The sequence below is a fragment of the Mastigoproctus giganteus genome, chromosome 2 (genome assembly GCF_048544385.1).
Source record: "Mastigoproctus giganteus isolate SK-2022 chromosome 2, ASM4854438v1, whole genome shotgun sequence".
Taxonomy (NCBI): domain Eukaryota; kingdom Metazoa; phylum Arthropoda; class Arachnida; order Uropygi; family Thelyphonidae; genus Mastigoproctus; species Mastigoproctus giganteus.
In genome coordinates, this window is record NC_143576.1 from 168,931,875 (window position 1) to 168,951,803 (window position 19,929).

Here is a 19,929-nt window from a genome sequence, read left to right on the forward strand (position 1 = left end):
TATGTAAGATTGGTCGCGGGCGATCTGTCTCTGTGAAAACAGTCAGAAAGAAGTTGCACAAAGCTGGATACTATGGCTGATTGCTATTCACAAACTACTTAAAACACCAGCCACAGTGCCAATATGCTTGTCCGGTGGTGCCGAAACGTAGGCTACAAACCACTGAGTATGGTGTAATGTGTGGTCTGACAAGTCGTCCTTTTCGTGGCAAAGGGACGTGTGGCAACAGCCCAAGAACTTTACCTTCTGGAGTCGTTGAGTCCAAAATCAAGAACTTCCTCGGCTAGGTATTATGGTGTGGTATTCATTTATGTGGAATATCCTGGGTTACTTTATCCCAGCAGACGCCATCATACTTGCTTGAGCTACGTGACTATCCTGAGCGATCATCTGCTCCCTGTTATTCGGAATTTCTGCATATCAAAGACAGATCTTAGAGGATGACAGTGTAACACTTCATTGGGATCGTATTATCAAGAAATATTTCGAAGATCACAGGACGAAGTTACTCACGACCTCTCTCAATCACTTGACATCAGTCCAAAAGAACATTTATGCAAGTTTCTAATGCGCTTCCCCCTAAGACAGAGGTTTCCGCCACCGTCAATCCGGAGTGGATTAGCCTCTTTCCTTGGGCACGAAGAATACCAGATTCTTATAGGACCGTTCCCAAGTCTGATGGATACTATGACACGCTGTATCAGTGCCGTCTCGGTCACACATTCTGGCCCAACAATATACTGATTGGCTTTTGGGATGCATTTCCATTCGTCTGTTCGGCAATATATTAATGATGGATTCAACATATGAAAAAACACCCTGCTTTCAAAAACAAAATTAAGGTTAAGTCTTGGTCTTCTGGCTGTGAAGGTCTTGTACAGCTTGCACAACGTGGTGTTTATTTTTATCGTTGTATAATAGAGTATTTACATGCCAATCTTATAGTGATTTCCTCCTCTTTGCTATTCTAAGAAAGACCATGCGAAATTCAAATCCTTGTAAGAGAAATGAGCAGCTTTTTTAGTTGTCTTACCTGAAGGAATTTGTCGTACCACCTATTTCGGCTGCTCTGTTCACATCCGCTGCCAATCAGTACGTGGGCCGCCATAGCTGCCAAATCTAGAGTGATGGATTCCTTTCGGATGGTGGCGTAGTTCGGGATGCTAGGAAGGATGTCGTCGATGCACAGTACGAAGAGACACGTCTCCAACAGATGGAGGGAATTCTGGTTGACGTTACCTGGACAAACGAAAAGCCGATATTGCATATAGGAAAAAATCGAACACAAAATGCAGAATTTTCTAAAGATCATTGAATAACTTAAAGGAGAATTTCCTACTAAATACAAATATAATTTAAAGATAGGTTCATAAAGAAACCATGCCTTTGTTCAGAAACACAATTAAATCAGTTTTCAAATTAGGTACGAACTAATGTGGTTAGTAAAACCACTTGCTGATATTAATACAATGTTATTCTCTTCCTGTGATGGTAATCGTGTTAGATTTACAATTCGAATCTAAACGAGTATGCCAAATTCGTTATAATAACATTAATTAGCTTTGTACACGATGATTATAGCATTAATTAAAATTTTGTACATCTTACATTGAAAGGTACAGTTGCAAGAGATGAAGAGTAGGAAGATCATTGTGTTTATTAGTGAATGCTTCTCCATCATTCAGTAATTGCAGTTTCTGTTAACTGCTTAAAAGTGACTCAAAAAGTACCATCATTTTCTTTTTGATGAAAACCAACTTCCAGATTTTATTTGTATGGATCACATCTGATATACTTTTGCTATAAAGAACCGTTTTATTCGCCATCATTTTTCAGACCATGGTTTACTAATACTTGTTATGAATTATAGTCAATAAGGCCGATTCAGTGGAATTCTTGATTGCATTGATAGGGTGATTTCACTTTTAAAAGCAGGGAATTTGTATCAATGGATATAAGACAGTTTATACTGTCGTGCACTTGTCTAGTTTCCCAGAAGAATGTATTTCTACTGGAATACTCTCCTTCTATTAAATGAATTCATCCCTAAGTCTGAATTTAATTATTGATGCGGTTCCAGATGCTATTTTAATTATTATTAGCCATATGGTGCAAGTAAGCCTGAGGCTTATGCTGCACCAGCACAAAAAAAAAAAAAATTCTGAATTACCCTGAGAGAGAGAGAGTCACCAAGAACCAAGAAAGAGAAGAATTATGATATCCAGCTCAGGACCCTGGATGTGCCAAGCCCATACTCATCAGATGCGAGCCCCTGGGATTGCCTTGTCCAGCACCTTGATCACCTCTAACGGATATGATGGCCTTTGAAGTTGTGGCAGTTCGTGTACGATCAAATACACTACATATCTTTAAATTATTTTCAGTGGCACAGTTGATAAAACGTTTTATAATTCCTATCTGTTGGATGCAGACTGCTCTGCTTTGCCTCCAAGAACTATTTAATATTCTTTGTCATTCGTGTACAAATTATTGTAATTATTATACAGATAATTACTGCTAATATTTTGGCGCTTATCGTACAGAGAATATACAAAATACTGCAGTTCTGTATAATTTTTTTACGTTCATTGCACAAAATTTATAACAATATTCATAGTAGTTCAGTGGATATATACTACCTAACAAAAAGTATGAGGAATCTCTCTGAATGTAGCGACCGACACAAGTGAGATATATGCGAAGAAGAAACAACTTTAAAAAGTGTGCAGAGATATCACAAGCAAGCAGAATGAGTCGCAACGAGGAGTTAGCGATGTTTCAAAAAGGCTTCATCTTCGGATGAATCTGTCACTGCCTGCAACTATGGTGGGCTTAGAGAGGTTTAAACCTCTCTAAGCCCACCATAGCCAATATAATGAAAAGGTGGAAGACAGAAGATGGCGATGTGTGTGCAATGCTGTAACTGGGCTGGAGCAACCTTGGATCTCCAGATGTCTGCAGAAATGTTAATAATAATTGCCTCCCGGTTAGAAAGCTGAATCGCATCAGTTTTCATGGCAGAGCTTGTTTACGATTCATACATCATATTAATGAACGCCAGATGCTATTTGCGGTGCTGCGTAGCCCGTTGGATCAACGAATTTTGGTAGGCTTCAGATCTGACTGTAGTGTGTGGAATGCTATCTACCGCAGTGTCTTAGGTCCACAATGAAATCTGTCGGTTGGAATACCAAGAACCGTCAACGCTAATCATTAACATAACTTGTCCAAGACGTTACACTAACATGTTGGACAACTGTTTGGTACTCCACACTCTGGCAGTTCTTTGGAAATGGACCCTCTCTTCCATCATGATACTGCTCTGTCCCATAACGATTAATGAAAAATCCCAGTTTCAGGTAAATATGGTCCAAATACTCGCCTAGTTGGTTCGGAGTCCAAACATGAATCCGATCGATTCATGAATCCATCCTTTGGGATGAACTGCAACAGGGCTCGGTTAATACACCCCACTCTTCTACAACCGAACTGGTGATTGCAATGAAGGGACAAGAATTGCTTCTGCCTGCTACAAGAAACTGATTTAAAGTCTACGACGAAACGATACTATCACTGGGGCCAAAGTTGGGCCTACGTTTTATTAATTTGTTCATTAAAACTCATTCGAAGTGTCCATATACTTTTTGTAGGATAGTATACTTGAGTATTTTGTGTAGCGCTTATATAATAATTAACGCTTCTTTCTTTCATTGAACTAATACATACTTTTCAAAAGAATTTTTCGTAGAGCTGCCCACGTCCTCCTATTTTCTGTAGTAAGGATACCAATAGATGGCGATATTTCATATTCTTTTGCTAGTTGAGTAATTTGTCGCAATTGTTCCACCACTGTGTCTTCATCGGGCAACTCATCGCCGTTTGCAACCACCAGCTGAAAGAACTGAAAAATACAGGGACTAGCTGTTTATAAAAGAAATAAAAATTAATGCACGCTATCAGAATGGTAGAGGAAGAAAAGTAATTTATAATAGCATTTGAAGTAATAAAAATATTTCCAATTTCTGAAATTTAGTAGAACACTACTTATTAAAGTTATTTTAGCGTGAGTAGCCTATACATTTTTCAGTTCCCTTTGATCACAATTAAGATCTAAAATGTTTAGAGATAAGCACGTGGATCAACTTCCAGAAATAGTACAAAACTTGCCACAGGCTATTATTATTATTATTATCAACAAACATTTTTATTATTTTCAAAAATATTTTAAACAGACATAATATACATAGATCCACTTAATTATTCTATTTTAAATCGGCGTAGTAAGAAAAAAAATTATACCCCGAAGTCTTCTTTCAAAGTTACCAAATTGTTTTTTCGAGAAAAATAAATTTATCCGGGCCACCTTTATAGATTTAGCTGTATGAAATCAAAGGCCAGACTATTGTCTTTTCTGCCTCGGAAGGCAACCGTTGTGAAGCCAGTGACATTGTGAGGTCAACGATGGTTGGATTTTTACAAGAAATATAAATATCATATTGTTGTTGTTGTTGCAGGATTTTAGGAGCATCAGCGACTAAGGCCATATTCGTGTGTACTGTCTATAAATTGCGTTTGTTTTGAGGTTGATTTTCTGGTTGCTGGAGGAAAAACCCTAGTTTCCGGAGAAAAAAACCAAGGTACCCTCGCCTGAGACCGACTAACTCAGCCACGTTGTGAAAAAGGCCCATAAAAATTCCTGCCGTCATTGAACTTTGGTCTTTTCCACCCAGTGTGGGGAGGACTGCAATCCTACCAACTGTGCTACCACGAGGACAATCATGACGTGTGGGCTATTTAATAGCAGAGGTTCACTGTAGGAAAAGATACCAGCACGATGTGTCCTAAAGTTGTTGACAGCAGATTAACGCGCAAGCGTCGAGTCACGTGAATATTTGCATCGCGTTTCCACTGTTTGGATTGCTTCCTTATGGACCATGGATGAGACCGACTTCTCATTCTGGTCACAAATATTGCAAAATCTTGCAAAGAAACATAGCTCTTCTCCCCCTTCAAAGAAAGTCAAGCAGATTCCTTCAACTGGAAGGTGTTAGCATCGGTTTTTGGATGCTGATAGAGTGTTGCTAGTGGATTACCTTCAGAAAGACCAGACAGTCACAGAGACATATTACACAAACCTTGAGAGGCGGTTGCGTGAAAGCACCAAAGACAAACGCCAGGAAAAACTCAACAAAGGAGTGTTCTACCATGAGTGCAGCCATGGCAACGACATGGCTGCACTGAATGAGTGTCGCTTTGAAATGTTTGACCATTCCCCATATTCACCAGATTTATCAACATCGGACTCGCTCTTATTTCCTGATTTTGAAATTAAAATTCCAAGGAGTGACCAGTTCCTACAACATGATATCCTGAGGTGAGCTGCTTCACTTGGCGATCTTTAGATTACTACAAAGCTGGTCTTTGTAGTAATCTAAAGCGATGCGGTTTCCATGTACTGCAGGCACGAGCTTTGCCAGCTGGTAGACAATCAATAGGCCAGTTCATCCATAGTTAGCTCACATTTCATCACTGAATGGTCTTTCAAGTCCGAGTACTCAACGAGGGTAGGTGCTTCATGGTGTACATAGTGCTACTTCATGATGCTACTGGAAACGTCAACGTCGAACTAAGCATATTTCAATGATTATGAAGATGACGCACTTGCAACAGATCTGTGTTCATCTTCTGACTGCAATTTACTGTTGAAAAGACTTCTACGGTGTGGAATTCAGCTTTCCGGATTATACTTCATTTATCAAAAAGACCGTTTGCCAGATTGGACATCACATTCGTGGCAGGGACTTCAAATATCACATGACATGAACTGCAGGGCTGCAATGCCTTATAATGGAGCGAGTACATGAAGTGCAGAACTTCAATGTTTTGTAATGGAGCTGGTATCAGTGCTGTAAGCCTCGAATAATCTGCACAGTATTGTAAACAGTGGCGGAGATGCCACGAAAGTTGGATGGAATCGCTTAGTGCAATAAATAAAAAAATTTAAAAAAATACCCGGATGGCTTGTATGAATCAACATCCCTGAGGCACACTTTAGACACCTCCACTGAGTCCATTTCATGACGGATCCAGGCAGATCTAAGGGCTAAAGGCAGAGCTACTTGCTATTAGGTAGCATATAGCTTCTGTGGTTAGTTTTATTTCCTGAAATTTAAGATAGTAAACACATTTTGGCAAATTGTATTTACTAATACTCTATCTCAAACAAATATAAGATTGGGTGACCGTGGAAAAGTACACAGCCAGCAAACGGGACCTATTACTCAGTAAATAACTGAGAAACAACATTTGGAGTTCTCGTCTACCAACTGAGCTCTCAGTTGTTCCTGCTATATTTATTGAAGAGTTTACGCGAAATTAACACTTAAGGCTTTCTTTGCTTTTATGAATGAATTGATTTTCTCCTTTAGTAAGTTCCGCCTGTATAGAAATAACGATAAATCATGTAAGGTTACTTCAACAGACACTGTTATTCGATGGACCCGGTCCTACTTTTCAGAGATTAAAATGAAACAATACTTTCAATAATTTGTTAAAATACAATCCAGATCGCAAATTAACAAATGTTTATTAAAAAAACAATACAGAAATGAATTACAAGGATTACAGAATGTGCTGGAAGTGTCTAGTGTTCAGTGCAATTCTCCGATGAATACGTTCATCAATTACGAGAATGCAGTTCTCAATGTTTTTACTTCCATTTGGTATCAATTTTCTGTGATAAGTATTGAATGTCTCTCAACATTGTAAAAATAGTTTGGATGTAATGCAATGTTCCAAAATAAAACCGTTCTTCCAAGAGAAAACCCATATTACTTAAATCACTAATAAATGCTTTACAATATTTTCAAATACCACCGCTGTTACAATGAAACCCTTATTTAAGAAATAAAACGACTTATTGAAGAGTGGAGAAGGGGTTATTTATGGAAAAATCACTTAACTTTCTGATTCATCACTAACTTTTGAACATAGTGGTAGTACTTGCTTACGAAAATTCAATTTTATTCGCTGACACCGTTAATTTCTACTCCCATTCAAGAAACACAAGCAAAACTTCATGCAGAAAATGAATCTGTATGAATTATAAGTGTTGAAAGTTCAATATCATCTATGTATGGAATATTTTAAGTTAAACATATCGTTTGTCCAGTATTATTTCTTTTCTTTTTAATTTCTATTAAAGTACGTTGAGTTTACATTGTCTACATTTATTTGTGCGAGCCAAGAACATCATGTACCACACCTATACAAACTGCAGCTCTGAGAGAAATATCAAAGGAAAAAAAAACATGCTTCAAAATCACAGCAACCGAATATCTAATGATTTCAATACCAGTTGATATATTCAATAAATCTGCGTACTCTTTTAACTTTTATTCATTACAGAACCTTACAGAAAATTGTATCTCGCCTTAGAATATATCAAAAATTCTCAGCAATTATTTAGAATTATTGTGCCTTTATTCTTGTTGTGACATTTCTCTATTGGGAAATTCATAGTATCCTATTCAGGACATCTTCTATCTTTCTTTTTAAACATCCCTTAATAAGGATTGATTTTACATGAAAATGGCTAGTAAAAATTCGCTTTTTTTTCTGTTAATTGTGTTTTCCAGTGCCAGTTTTAAGGCGGTTCCATGGGTATATCGAATTATGCTGCTTTATTTATTAGTCAACACGTTCAAGTGTAATTTAAAACTAAAGTATTAATCGCAATTTTGAAATAACTCGATCTGAAAAGTAAAAAAAAAAAAGATTGTATTACGGAAACTTTCAAAGATTATCTTGTGCACGTTGTTGTAATAAACTTCCAGCCACATCAGCGATTTAGACCATATTGCTCTGTACATGTCTGAAAATTTCGTGTCTCTATGGCCTGTTTGTTGGATGAAAAACCCGAGTTTCCTGGAAGGGAAAAAACCATACTACCCTCTGCTGAGACCAACTACTGAAGCCACTTTGGGAAAAGGCCCATAAAAATTCCTGTCATCGTTGACGGAATTCGAACCCAGGTCTTTTCCACCTGGTGGGGAGAGGACGTTGATTATATCAACTGCACCACTCACAAAGGCTTGTGTTGTGTAGCTCTCAGGTCTACTAAGATAAGCTATTATGGACTATCATTGTATTTTTAATTGAACTTTCCTACATTAGAAACATGTCCTTCGGTTTATGTCTGTAATTAATGCGGTACTGTTTTCTTATCAAATGGATTCCTAGGTCTGTGGAAAATTAGATTTGGCATGTTGCCATAACTTCAAAGTATAACTACACTCAAGAAACATCTAGGGTGTTTAATGCAGCATATCCCTCGCAAACGATACCGAGTCTTTGCATTGTGCATAATTTCTGATAATTTCAAAAAGAAAATGGCGTTATTGCAAAACTTGGAGTGCATACAAATTTTATGCCTTCGATGCGGTCGCTATGGTGATATATTATTGTAAATAAATGTGTTATTTAAACGCAGAATTTAAAATTGAAATTATCTGAATATACCTCGTAAAGTGACATCGCAACACTTTTGTTTGTTCATCACGTTCTAAAGATGAATATCTTTCGGAAGATTACTGAAAGCCAAATGAGAGATGCCTGTTTATTTCTAACGATTTCTCATTCGTCAACAGAACTCGCGGTTAGCCCAGCGGATATAATCACCCCCCCCCCCCTTTTACACTGCGTACAAAATGCCTCGGTTCGAATCCCTTCAATGACGCGAGAAATCTTTATGGCTGAGTCGGTCTCAGGCGAGGGTTGCAGGGTTTTCCCTCCCGGAATTTCTGATTTTCTTTCCAGCAAGCACGTAAATCGACTAAAAATGCGCGCATTTACAGGCACAGTGTATGGTCGCCTCATTGCCTTAGAACAAATATTATTTATTATTATTATTATAACTTAAAATATTGGTTTAATGCATATACTTTTTAAATATCTCGTTGTGAGAAACGATTGTGAGAAATTAGACAAACACTCCACTGATTGTTACAGCCGCAGTAATTTCTAAATTTAAAAGTACCTGGTTTTTGCACGCGACAATGATGTGTTGAGAATCTCTATTGTTTTCTTCTTCGCTAATTCCGAGCAGTTCATCTTTCTCTTCCCCTGGTCGGCGGTAGGCAGTGAAGAAGTGGTAATAAGTCTTCATGCACATCATCTGACCTTTTCCACGACCTGAGGCAAAATCCGGCGTTAGCTCGTGCCTGCAGTTGGGTCGAATAGGATGGAAGGGAGTAGGAAGGAGTTAAATATGCAGGAAACAGGAAAAGGATAAAATTATCGGTTGGAAAGGATAATAAAATGAGAAAAAAACAATCGAAATAGAGTAAGGGAGGAAGATGGATAAAGTAAATAGAAAAAGAGTTGTTAGAAAGAGAATAGCATTAATATATCACAGAAAACAGTTAATTGGTTAATTGTAAAGCTGTTCTGATGAGGAGATGGTTCATGTTAGAGGAAAAGAAGATCCTTAAGGAGGTTAATAGAATGATCAAAGGGAGCAGTTATCTTTTAGGCTTGGGATTATAGGTCATACGTGCATTTGCTTTGCTAATCTCAACCGCATTATTTAATTGATGGTACACACTGGATGCGGATAATTTGAAAATTGTGATCACTAGCTCGGAGCCATGAAATATTTGAAGAATGGCTTATCCTTATTACTGTATCAACTTGTTCATTGTTCTGCTCTCAGATACACTGTTAATGGTTACCTGTTGTGTACCTTGTTATTAAAAAATAAATAAAAAATAAATTCTGAAAGATAGCAAAAATTCCAAGAAACATTTTCGTAGGACGGATTTTTCCCCCCTTTTATCCTCGTAAAACTTTTGATCTGGAGAAATTTAGCATGTATCAAAAATATCTCTAATAAATTTAGAAATATTTTCTAAATTTATTAGAGATATTTTTTCAGGTCTGAGCGGGTGGAAAATTCCAAAACTAACAAGTGTTACTTACTATACCTCGGACATTAAAGATCTCATTCTGAAGCTCACCATGAACAAAGAGGGGAAATTATGGCGGCTGAAACATACTGTAATATGCCTACAAGCACAACAGACATCCAAGTTTGTTATCCAAAGGCTGGTGTTGTCGTATGTACATGAGAATGCTCACCCAAATTTATCGAAGGTTCAGTTTGAAATGTTACCTCTCCCGTTATAATCACCAGATATCGATGAGACAGATTATGACACTTTTAAGGGGAAAGTATGCCTTTAATTTTTAAACTGGATGCTTTTTTTTATTGTGCCTTTTTTGGACACTACAGGACGTATCAATTCACGAGATGAAGAGATCAAGGCGGCGTGTATGAATTGACTGACTAACAAAAAACTATATTCTTGAAGAATATTTTCATTGATTTAGTGTTAAACATAACGAGACTACCTTGAAGTGTGAAATATGCTTTATTTGCGATAAAAAAGTTTTATATATCGAATTATGAAATAAAAAAAAACAATAATCCATTACATCAGGTGTTATTGTCAAGTAAATTTATTGAAACCATTGCATGGAGAAGCCAAACCAAGTCCCTCACCAAATCTCGGAAGAGCTAACGTCAACTCTTTCAAGAATATCTACCTACCTCAAGCAATTTGCTCTACGCATCAACCCAGAGAAATCACAAACCATGATTTTCTCGCTAAAACAAAATCCAACAAAAATTTATCCAGCCTTCAATGGAGCTTCCATCCCACTTGTTCAAAATCACATTGATCTAGGGATCAGATTCGACCCAAAGCTTTTGTTCAGCCAACATGTAGACATGCTTCTCACAAAAGCCGCTAGACTAAGAAGGCTATGCAAGCAACATATTCAACATGTAACAGACAAATCCACCATTGTCAGATACATTTCAACAATTGTTTATCCCCTACTTCTTCATGTTGCAGAGATATGGGCATCCGCATCTCCCTCTACCACCAAACCAGTGTTTTCCTCCTAATATTGGCTCATAAAATGGACTTGCCAGAAGTTTAGTCTATATCCACAGCTCCGAACCACTGCTATGGCCAACACACTCGCCATCCCAAGGCTCACGTGGCTCATTGATGAAAGAAGAATCGTCGTTATAGTCAAACTCATGTGTGGTCTCCTTTCTTCTTCCTCCTTCTGGGATAACTGTGCGTGGAGGATCCCAGTGGCGCATCTGCGAGAAAATCTCCAACTATTCCCTCTTCAAACACGCCTTCACCTGTCGACTAGTTCCTTCCTCAGAAGATGTTATTACGCGTCCAGGATCTAGATGTCGATTTCAACAAGTTGAGTCAGGATCAACATTACTTTGGCTTTACATTACATTGACGGGCAGTTGCATTACTATGTACATCACTAGCTCTGTGTTGCAATACAGATTTCTCTCTCTATATATAACTACCTAATATAAGTGCTCGAAGAAGTATCAAGATCCATTGAATCCAGTTATTAGACATATGCAGGATTAATAACGCTTAAAGTTAATTAAGATATATTATTATTATCCGTTTATTAACCACAAGAAACTGTGGGTTACCCCGGGACGGCAGTGTGCCAGGAGGGTGAGAGATTTACATACTGAGGTGCGAGGAACCACATGTACAAGAGTACATGCGTGCTCGACCCGAGATATTTACATAATCGAACTTACATACGTTTCAAATAAAACAAAGTTTATAGTAATAGACATCAGAATTAAAAAAAATAATAATAATAATATGAAAAAAAATGCAGCAGGCAAAAAGTCCAGATGTAGGTGATCGTCACAGGTTCAACAGTCGGTAACAGTTCTTGAGGCATTCCTTTCTGTAGAGCTTGTCCTCACAGAACTTATCAGGGTTGATGTCCAGTTTATTGTAGATTTGGAGGCAGTTGGCCGGAAACATGCCCCTAAGGGAATCAATGTTTGTGAGCGTAAACCGCAGAGGGTGGCAGGAGTCGCGGAGTTCACCTCTTGTGTTTTTTGGACCAGAGATTAACGGGGATACAGATGGAGCAACTATCCGGCCCGTGATAAGCCGAGCTATATTTCGTACATTTCTTGTCGTAATGAGAAGTCTCCAGGGAGCGGTCCCTAGATTAGCTTGGAGGATGGATCTGTAGATAGTAAAAGGGTGACCCACCACCTTGTTCATTCATCGGAGAAACCAATATTCTAAACTGAGGTACTTTTTTTAGGTGGGAGGCAGGAGCAGATAACCAAATTTCAGATGCGTAGAGAGGGATAAGGGTAATGCACCTCAGAATGTACCGACAAAGCAGCGCTGGCTGATGCACACCAACGAGTTCCTGACGGACTGCCCAAAGTGCCGCGTACGTCTTCTGTCTCATCCTGACAAAGTGAGGCTGAAAGGTGAGTCCAACATCCCAGGTGAGGCCTAGGTCTGTGTGGGAAATTATCTTTGACACCCTTTCCCAGCCAACGAAGATTTCAACATCATTTTTAACTCTTTTTTTTTTTTTGGTTATCGGTAGTTGAGCAGATTTGGAAGGGTTCAGATGCAACCCAATTATTGCTAGATAGTTTTACAGTTTCATTATCTGTGTAGAGGCTTGTTGGTTAATATCTGGGATCTGATTAGGATGGTTTGAACTCACGTAGAACTTCAGATCATCGGCATAAGAGACAAAGTTAGAATTACATGTATATGATAACTTAATTCACGAGAATATAACAGTTATGTAACTTGAAAACTAGAAACTTCCCTGAACTCTCGAGAATATGGTGTTGAGTTTTCGGACACCAAAAATTGGGAGATGACTCACTTAGTTCTTCACAGAAGGGAAACTATAAATTTCGGGGTTCTTCCTTATCAGTTGTTCCTGCGCTTCAAAAACGATATATCATATTAACCGTTGCGCTTCCTGACTTTTTGCATCCTCCCCCCCCACTCCCCTCAGTGGCGGCTCTAGTGGTATTGTCATTTAATCGTTGGTTACGATTTTCGCGGATTAGAATTAAACAAAATTAATATAAAATTTACTAGAAACTAAAGTCAGAAAAGTGTGTGAATGAAATAATTTAATTTAAGGTATTTTGTAATTTCTGGAGGTACTTAATCTCTTCGAGATTATAATAACTGATTTAAGATCGAGGTTACTAATCCCTCAAGGTTAGTAACTTAAGGGTTACTAATCGTTTGGAATTAGTATTGATCTAACTGGTTGGAGGTTATTTATCCCTCAACGATTAGTATCCTCCAACTCAAGTGGCTGACATTCTTTTTAGCTATCATTGGTCCTCAATTTGCTTTAATAACCTCTCACGTTAGCAGCCTCTGTCTCACACTGCGTCTTCTTAATTCTCATTCTTTTTTAACTTAGTTCCAGTTCCATTTATTTGTTTTTCAGGCTGCTCGCTTTTTAAATTGGAAATTCTAATTTGAATTTGTGGCTTAGTAAGTTATGTTTCTTAATCTAAATATTCACCAATATCTCGAGCTCGAAGATATCCCCCTCCCGTTTTCACGAGTCTCTGCAGTTTCTAGCTTTCAATCAACATTGGTTTCATTATTTTTTGCCTCTAGTTCCTTTGTTACTGCATCACAGTAACCACACAGATTGGTCTGAGAAGATGGCCCGTTTAACAAATCCGTGCTGTGATTGCTGTATAACTGCTTTCTTAATCCTGCATTACTTCTTTAACGACTGACTCCATTATTTTACCTGGAACACACACACACACACACACACACACACACACACATACACACACTAAATTAAAAAAAATAATAAAATAAATATATATATATATATATATATATATATATATACACTGTGCTGCCACTTTATTAGGTACACCTACCTGGTAGCGTGTTGAGCCTTTTTTAGCCTTCAAAACAGCCTGAATACGTCTCTAGGAATGGATTGAACAAGATGCTGAAAACGGGGTTGTGCAGGAATGGAGTATCATGCAGACATGAGTGTGTGTGTCACGCAGTTCCTTGAGATTCGACGGAGGTGTAGGCCTGCAGCGAACAGCCCTCTCCAGCTCATCCCAAAGATGTTCAGTAGGATTGAGATCCAGGGGACTGAACGGGCCACTGCAGCAAAGAAAAGTCATTGTCATGTTCCTGGTAACCATTCCATAGTGATTCAGACTTTGAGTACCGTCGCATTATCCTGCTGGAAGTAACCATGTGACTGAGGATAAACTGTCAACATGAACGGATGCACTTGGTCAGCAACGATGTTTAGGTGCGATGTGGTATTCAGACGTGAATCTATGGGTATCAATGGACCCAACGTGTGTCAAGAAAACATTCCCAACATCATAACACTGCCCCCACCACCTTGCACAGTAGTCATCAGACATGACGGGTCCATGGATTTATGTTGTTTTCGCCAAATTCTGAGCCTTCCATCAACATGATGCACCAGAGACTTCGACTCGTCAGACCAAGCAACTGTTTTCCAATCCTCGATAGTCCAGTGCTGGTGTTGCTGTGCCCACAGGAGGCGTACCGTCTTTTTCTTCATTGATAACAGAGGTACGCGATGTGGCGGTCGGCTGTTGTAGCCCATTCGCGACAAAGTGTGACTAGTAGTCAGTTGCGATATTTTGTTCTGTGCATCAAGGTTGTATTCTGACGTAATGTGCGGCATTATGGACCGTCTGTTTGCTTGCACAATTCTAGCCATCCTCTTCTGACCTCTCTCATCAACAAACGATTTTCTTCTACAGGAGTGCCGTTGAGAGGATGTTTTCTATTCGTTGCACCATTCTCGATACACCCTTGAACTGCCCTTTCAGAGATGCTTTGTTCAGCACGTCTTGCACCTACTACCATGCAACATTCGAAGTCCGTTAGATTACTCCTTTTCCCCATTCTTGCTACGGTTTGTACGCTTAACTGATACTAGAAAGGTTGTTCTGCTGCATTTATAACCACTACTGTGGTCATGTGATTTGCAACTTTGTGAGACACACCATTTATGTGCACAGCAGGGGTGTACCTAATAAAGTGGCAGCACAGTGTACATATCACAAGTAACTGCTCACTTCGTCCTTTGATCCCTTTTGTGAATAGCTGCACCGAAGGATGTTCTCATAATGATGGCTAATGTTTTGTTGTTGGCCTCTTCTGCTGTGTCTTTAATGCAACTGGATAGATGCCGTCATCCTCAGTATTTTTTATCAACTGTTTCGCTTCCACTTCATTCTCAATCGTCAAAAAATCATTTATCTCACAGTTATAACTCGACGTACTTCTGGTACCATCCCCAAAAACTTCACTCGTGAATATAAATGTAAAATATTTATTCAGTTTGTCAACATCCTCGACAAGATCACCAACTGTTATACCATTCATATCTAGAGTACCAATGGATTCATTCCTTTCCTTGTAGTGTTAATACAAGCGAAGAATTCCTTGCTACTTCTTCACAACCATTGCAAGTGACTTCTCTTAATCTGCCTTAGCTTGCCCAACTCCTTTAACAACTTGACTACTGACTAGTTTATGTTTTTGTGTACCCGTGATAATTTATATGCATTTTTCTTCTCTGCTTCCCTCTAGTCTCATCAGTTCAGTTGACATCCATTTAGATGTAGAACAATATTAGTTGGTATAAAAAGTCCAGTAGCTTCTGCGATTTCTTCCCATTTCGAAGTTGCAACTGGTACCGTCATCAGCTAATTCTATTGAAAGGAATTAAAAAGCATAAGACTATTGTAGTGATCTTTATGAAGAAAAAGCTCTTCCCTTGACAGAAACCACATCCCTAAAAGCGGATATGTCCCCCTCTTGTCTCTATGCATTTTTCTCTAGTACCGTAATCTGGTGAGGTGAGGACTATAAGGCCTCTGACGTTGCAGAAGGTACGTTGTACAATGTCGCCATGATTTCCTCCCGTAAATCTACAACGGAGGATTCAAACACCGGATATGTTGATTGACGTAATCCAGGAGATGTCTTGCGGGATTCATATGCAGCTTATGGACCTGGATGGTTGGTGGTGAAATCGTAGTTTCAGAAACATCGCTGGTCGTCGCCTGGTTAAAATCGATGGTCAGCAATTCCACTGTTTTCTGTCTATCAGCTTGCACAAGGTCGAACAATCGACATTTACCACGACCGTCGATTCTAATCTGAATTTGTGGGCATCCGGCGATTGCTGTTCTGTCCACTGTCCGTTCGCTCTTAGAACACCTTAACTAAAATACTCCACAAGGAGATCGCATGGTTCGCGGTTTCCATATTACTGTCACCCTTCAACTGGTACTCACAAATCATCCCTTATTGGAAGTCCATCAGATCACGTCTCTTGCCAGTATGACCAAGCACTTCGTGTGGACCGCATACTACAAACCTTCAGTATCGCATTTACTGGTTCTCACCACGACAAGTATGCCACCAGGCGGGGAGGATGGCGATTGCTAAAACACGGAGGTGGTCATAATGATCGGCATAGTCTTGAATTGAAATGTAGGAGTGCTGACAGTAGTGAATGAGTGAGTTAAGGGGCAAAATAACTAAGGTGACAGTACATTGTGTCTGTAAATTGTATATATTCTTTAGTCTGTTTGCTGGATCCGAATTTCTGAAGGAAAAACTATGCAGCCCTCGCTTGAAACCCACTAACTCAGCGATGTTGTGCAAAAAGCCCAAAAATATTCCTCGCGTCGTTGACGAGATACCAACCGGGGCATTTTCCACCTGGTGTAGGAAGAAGAGTGAGTATATCCTCTGAGGTACCAATGGGTGATGGTATTCAGTTGTATAATTAGGTTACATAATCTACGTGCAACCGTTCAATAAATTTACTTGACAATTAGATGGGGAATAATTTTAATTATATTTTCATAATTCAGTTACGTGAAGAACCAGGTATCATTGTTCTTTGAACAAATAATTTTTGTATAATTTGTGTTGTTTTCATTTGAATCCCTCTCATAGTTTTATTAAACTGTTAAAACTTGTCCGTGCATGTTGTGAAATATCTTTTTAAGAAATATACTAATCACCAACCAAAATCCACCGACTCTTTTCCAATTACTAATGAAATATAAATTATTACCTGTCAAGTTTTTGTTTGTAGCGCAGAGCGAAGAGAATCACTTTGGCTGCAAACCTGAAAACATTGAAACAATTATAAACAAATGTTGGCAAATTAAAATCATTGAAAATAATCGTAATGGTTACTGCTAATTAAACATTGGGTAGTAAAACTTTAGCATCTATTAATAAGTGTGAGGTCTTAGCGGGAAGGGGTATATAATAGTTTGTTTCGCACCGCTGCTTGACCCTCACAGATGGTAGATCCGTGATCGCCGTGTGGAAAAAGTCCTGAGTTTGAATCCTATCAAGATGAGAGGAGCAACTGAATGAAAGATTATTGGTAATTTTTTCCAACTGTATTGTTCTGTACTGAAAGGTGGTTGGGGGGGGGGGGTGCAAAGCACTAGAAAGGAGGTTCAAAGCGTAACCCTCTTAAATTAGAAAATATATATTTAACAAATAAACATCTCGTGGGTAGGGCTGATCTCCTGACCTGTTAAGCTATCCTTCATATGGACATCGATTAGCACACCTCATGAATCTGGTTGACTTTATTTGAACCCTTTTTAGAAAACTGTCTTTCTTCACCCTGAAGTAGTCTCACAATCGTCTTATGTAAAGGGACAGTGACATATTTTCCTCACTTACCTAAGTCTTATATAGACAGGACACTGTGTACTGTCCTAGCCGCTTGTTTACAATGCACTGAAAATTTCATGTCTGACTGAATAGTAATCCCCTAAGTATTTTTCGTCATGAACCGCTTTTAACTCCTTTTCCCATAGCTTATCTGGATTTCTGTTCCTCAGGTGCCAAAAAATTTACATTTTAGTCGCCATTTTCACTCTTGCAGCCCATCTAAGTCATTTTGAATAAATTCACCATTCCTGCCTCTTAAATCCTCATCAGATTTTGACAGCTTTCCCTGCTTTCTGCCATCAATATCATTGACGAAGGAAAAAAGACTTGTTACACTGGTCAACCCTGAGGAATGTCCATTTACGAACTTCCACAGGGTTGAATGCCCATTTATGACTGTTGTCTGTCTCCTACCGTTTAATCAGTCCTTTATCCAACAAAGGATCTTACAGGTGATTTCAGTTTGCTCCAGTTTATATAATAGTCTTTCATGAGGAACAGTATCAAAAGCTTTAAAATTTCCCAAGTCAGATAAATAATGCCATAGTTGTTTCTTGAATCACACAGTTTTATGGTATCAGCATAATAATTAATTAGATTGGTCACGAAAGAATCATTTCGAATGGATTTATCACGAACTGATACTTTGACCCATTAATGGTACAATTCCTATCGGGGGATTGTCTTCTGTTATATCGTATTATCACAGAATCCATGATTTTTTTTTTCGACACTGAGGTCAAACTTCTAGTCAACAGTTGCTCATCACATCTTTCGCACTTCCTTTGAAAATTGAAGAGACATTATCGTTTTTTAAGCTCGGGCGATCGTAACCGGAGTGCAACGATAATCTCATTAACAAGCCCAACAAGATGTACTCACACGCAGCCATTTTTAATATAACAGAGTGTACAGTACACCATCCATTTCTGGAACTTAGATCTTTCCACTCCTGAAAAACTATTTCACTCAGCTTCAGTAGATCCTTCTCCAAAATTGATGTACCGCTTTATTTACAACAGTGACTTCTTGTCACTGTTCCCACAGGGTTCGGATAGTATTTCAACCTTAAAAATAATTGCAAAGTACCAGTTCAACTCGTCTGGCACTTCTGCTGGGCTTTCTAAAAAAAAAAAAGAGTTAAATTAGGCTCGCTGCTGGTGGGAGCCTTAAGATCATCAACTTGGCAGATCGACTCATTGCAACGGGTATAAATTTCCAAAACAAGTAATCTCATTCACCTTCTTTTGAAAAATAAATAATAATAATTAAAAAAACCAACTTACAAGCCCACGATTAAATCTTGGTTTCTGTAGCATCTCATTCCGAATGTAACTCGAAATAAGGGGATGGGCCTCATAGTCAGCAAAACACATCTAATATTAATTTAAAAATAAAGAAGAAAGCGCGAGAGCTTTCAAGTAATTTTCCCCAAACACTATTAATGAAAACGAAAAAGATGAATTTTAACCTTCCCATAAATTATCGTACATCTGATTTCAATAAGGGCTTCATAATATCAAAGCTGCACTCCACTCTTGGTTACTAACCTCAATATATATATTTTTTTCATTTATTGCCAACAACTGTTACGAAAGCACAATATCAGAAAGAGATCATTTCATTTGAGCTTACGACAACGAACCATACAAACACAACAACATTAAGAATGTCAAACATTTGACATTCCATCTATTCTATTCTTTTCAAAATAAAATAAGAAATCACTAAAAGGATGACAAGATAGATATTATCGTGACGTTTTTTATTATTGTGGCAACTAATAATGAGTGCTGGATAAAGAACCATTCTGTTATGGCTGGATGTTGTCTCCAATATCTTTCTGATAGTCTGGCATTCCAGATGAACTATCAGAGCATGTTTAATGCAGGAATGGTGCTGTCCTGTTAAAATCCCTTGACAGATTGGCACGCAGTTGTTTACTTTACGTAGCATTTCTATTTTCACTTATAATTTTTGGTGATTAAGGCTAATTAGTGGAATATAATTTTTAAAATAAGGTAATTTCGAAGATAAAAACAATCAAAACTTTGCATTTTTGAGCCAAAAATTTCTGTTTTTGATCTGAAATTTACACATGACTATACACTCACACTATTTACACCTTTACAAACTTTGTACTTTGCTGCACTATCAGACACCAATTAATGATGCTTAAAAAAGGCTCAATGTGAATTTTGAATTTATAAAGGTAAATTGCAGCCATTATCAATTCTCTCAACATTTTATGTTGAGGGAAATGGACCGTAATCTGTAATTAGTTTTAATT

At 38.3% G+C, this 19,929-nt stretch overlaps 1 protein-coding gene across 2 annotated transcripts in view; it reads right to left on the minus strand.

Moving 5' to 3' along the window:
• Positions 1–19,929, minus strand: part of LOC150089734 (choline O-acetyltransferase-like) — a 176,286-nt gene that overhangs the window by 24,126 nt on the left and 132,231 nt on the right. For both annotated transcript variants that reach the window (XM_090389632.1, XM_090389630.1), the window contains 4 exons: positions 17,020–17,073; positions 9,038–9,221; positions 3,727–3,901; positions 1,034–1,239 (listed from right to left, as the gene is read on the minus strand). In XM_090389632.1, coding sequence (XP_090245758.1) covers positions 1,034–1,239; positions 3,727–3,901; positions 9,038–9,221; positions 17,020–17,073 — 619 coding nt within the window. The remainder of the gene's footprint in view (positions 1–1,033; positions 1,240–3,726; positions 3,902–9,037; positions 9,222–17,019; positions 17,074–19,929) is intronic.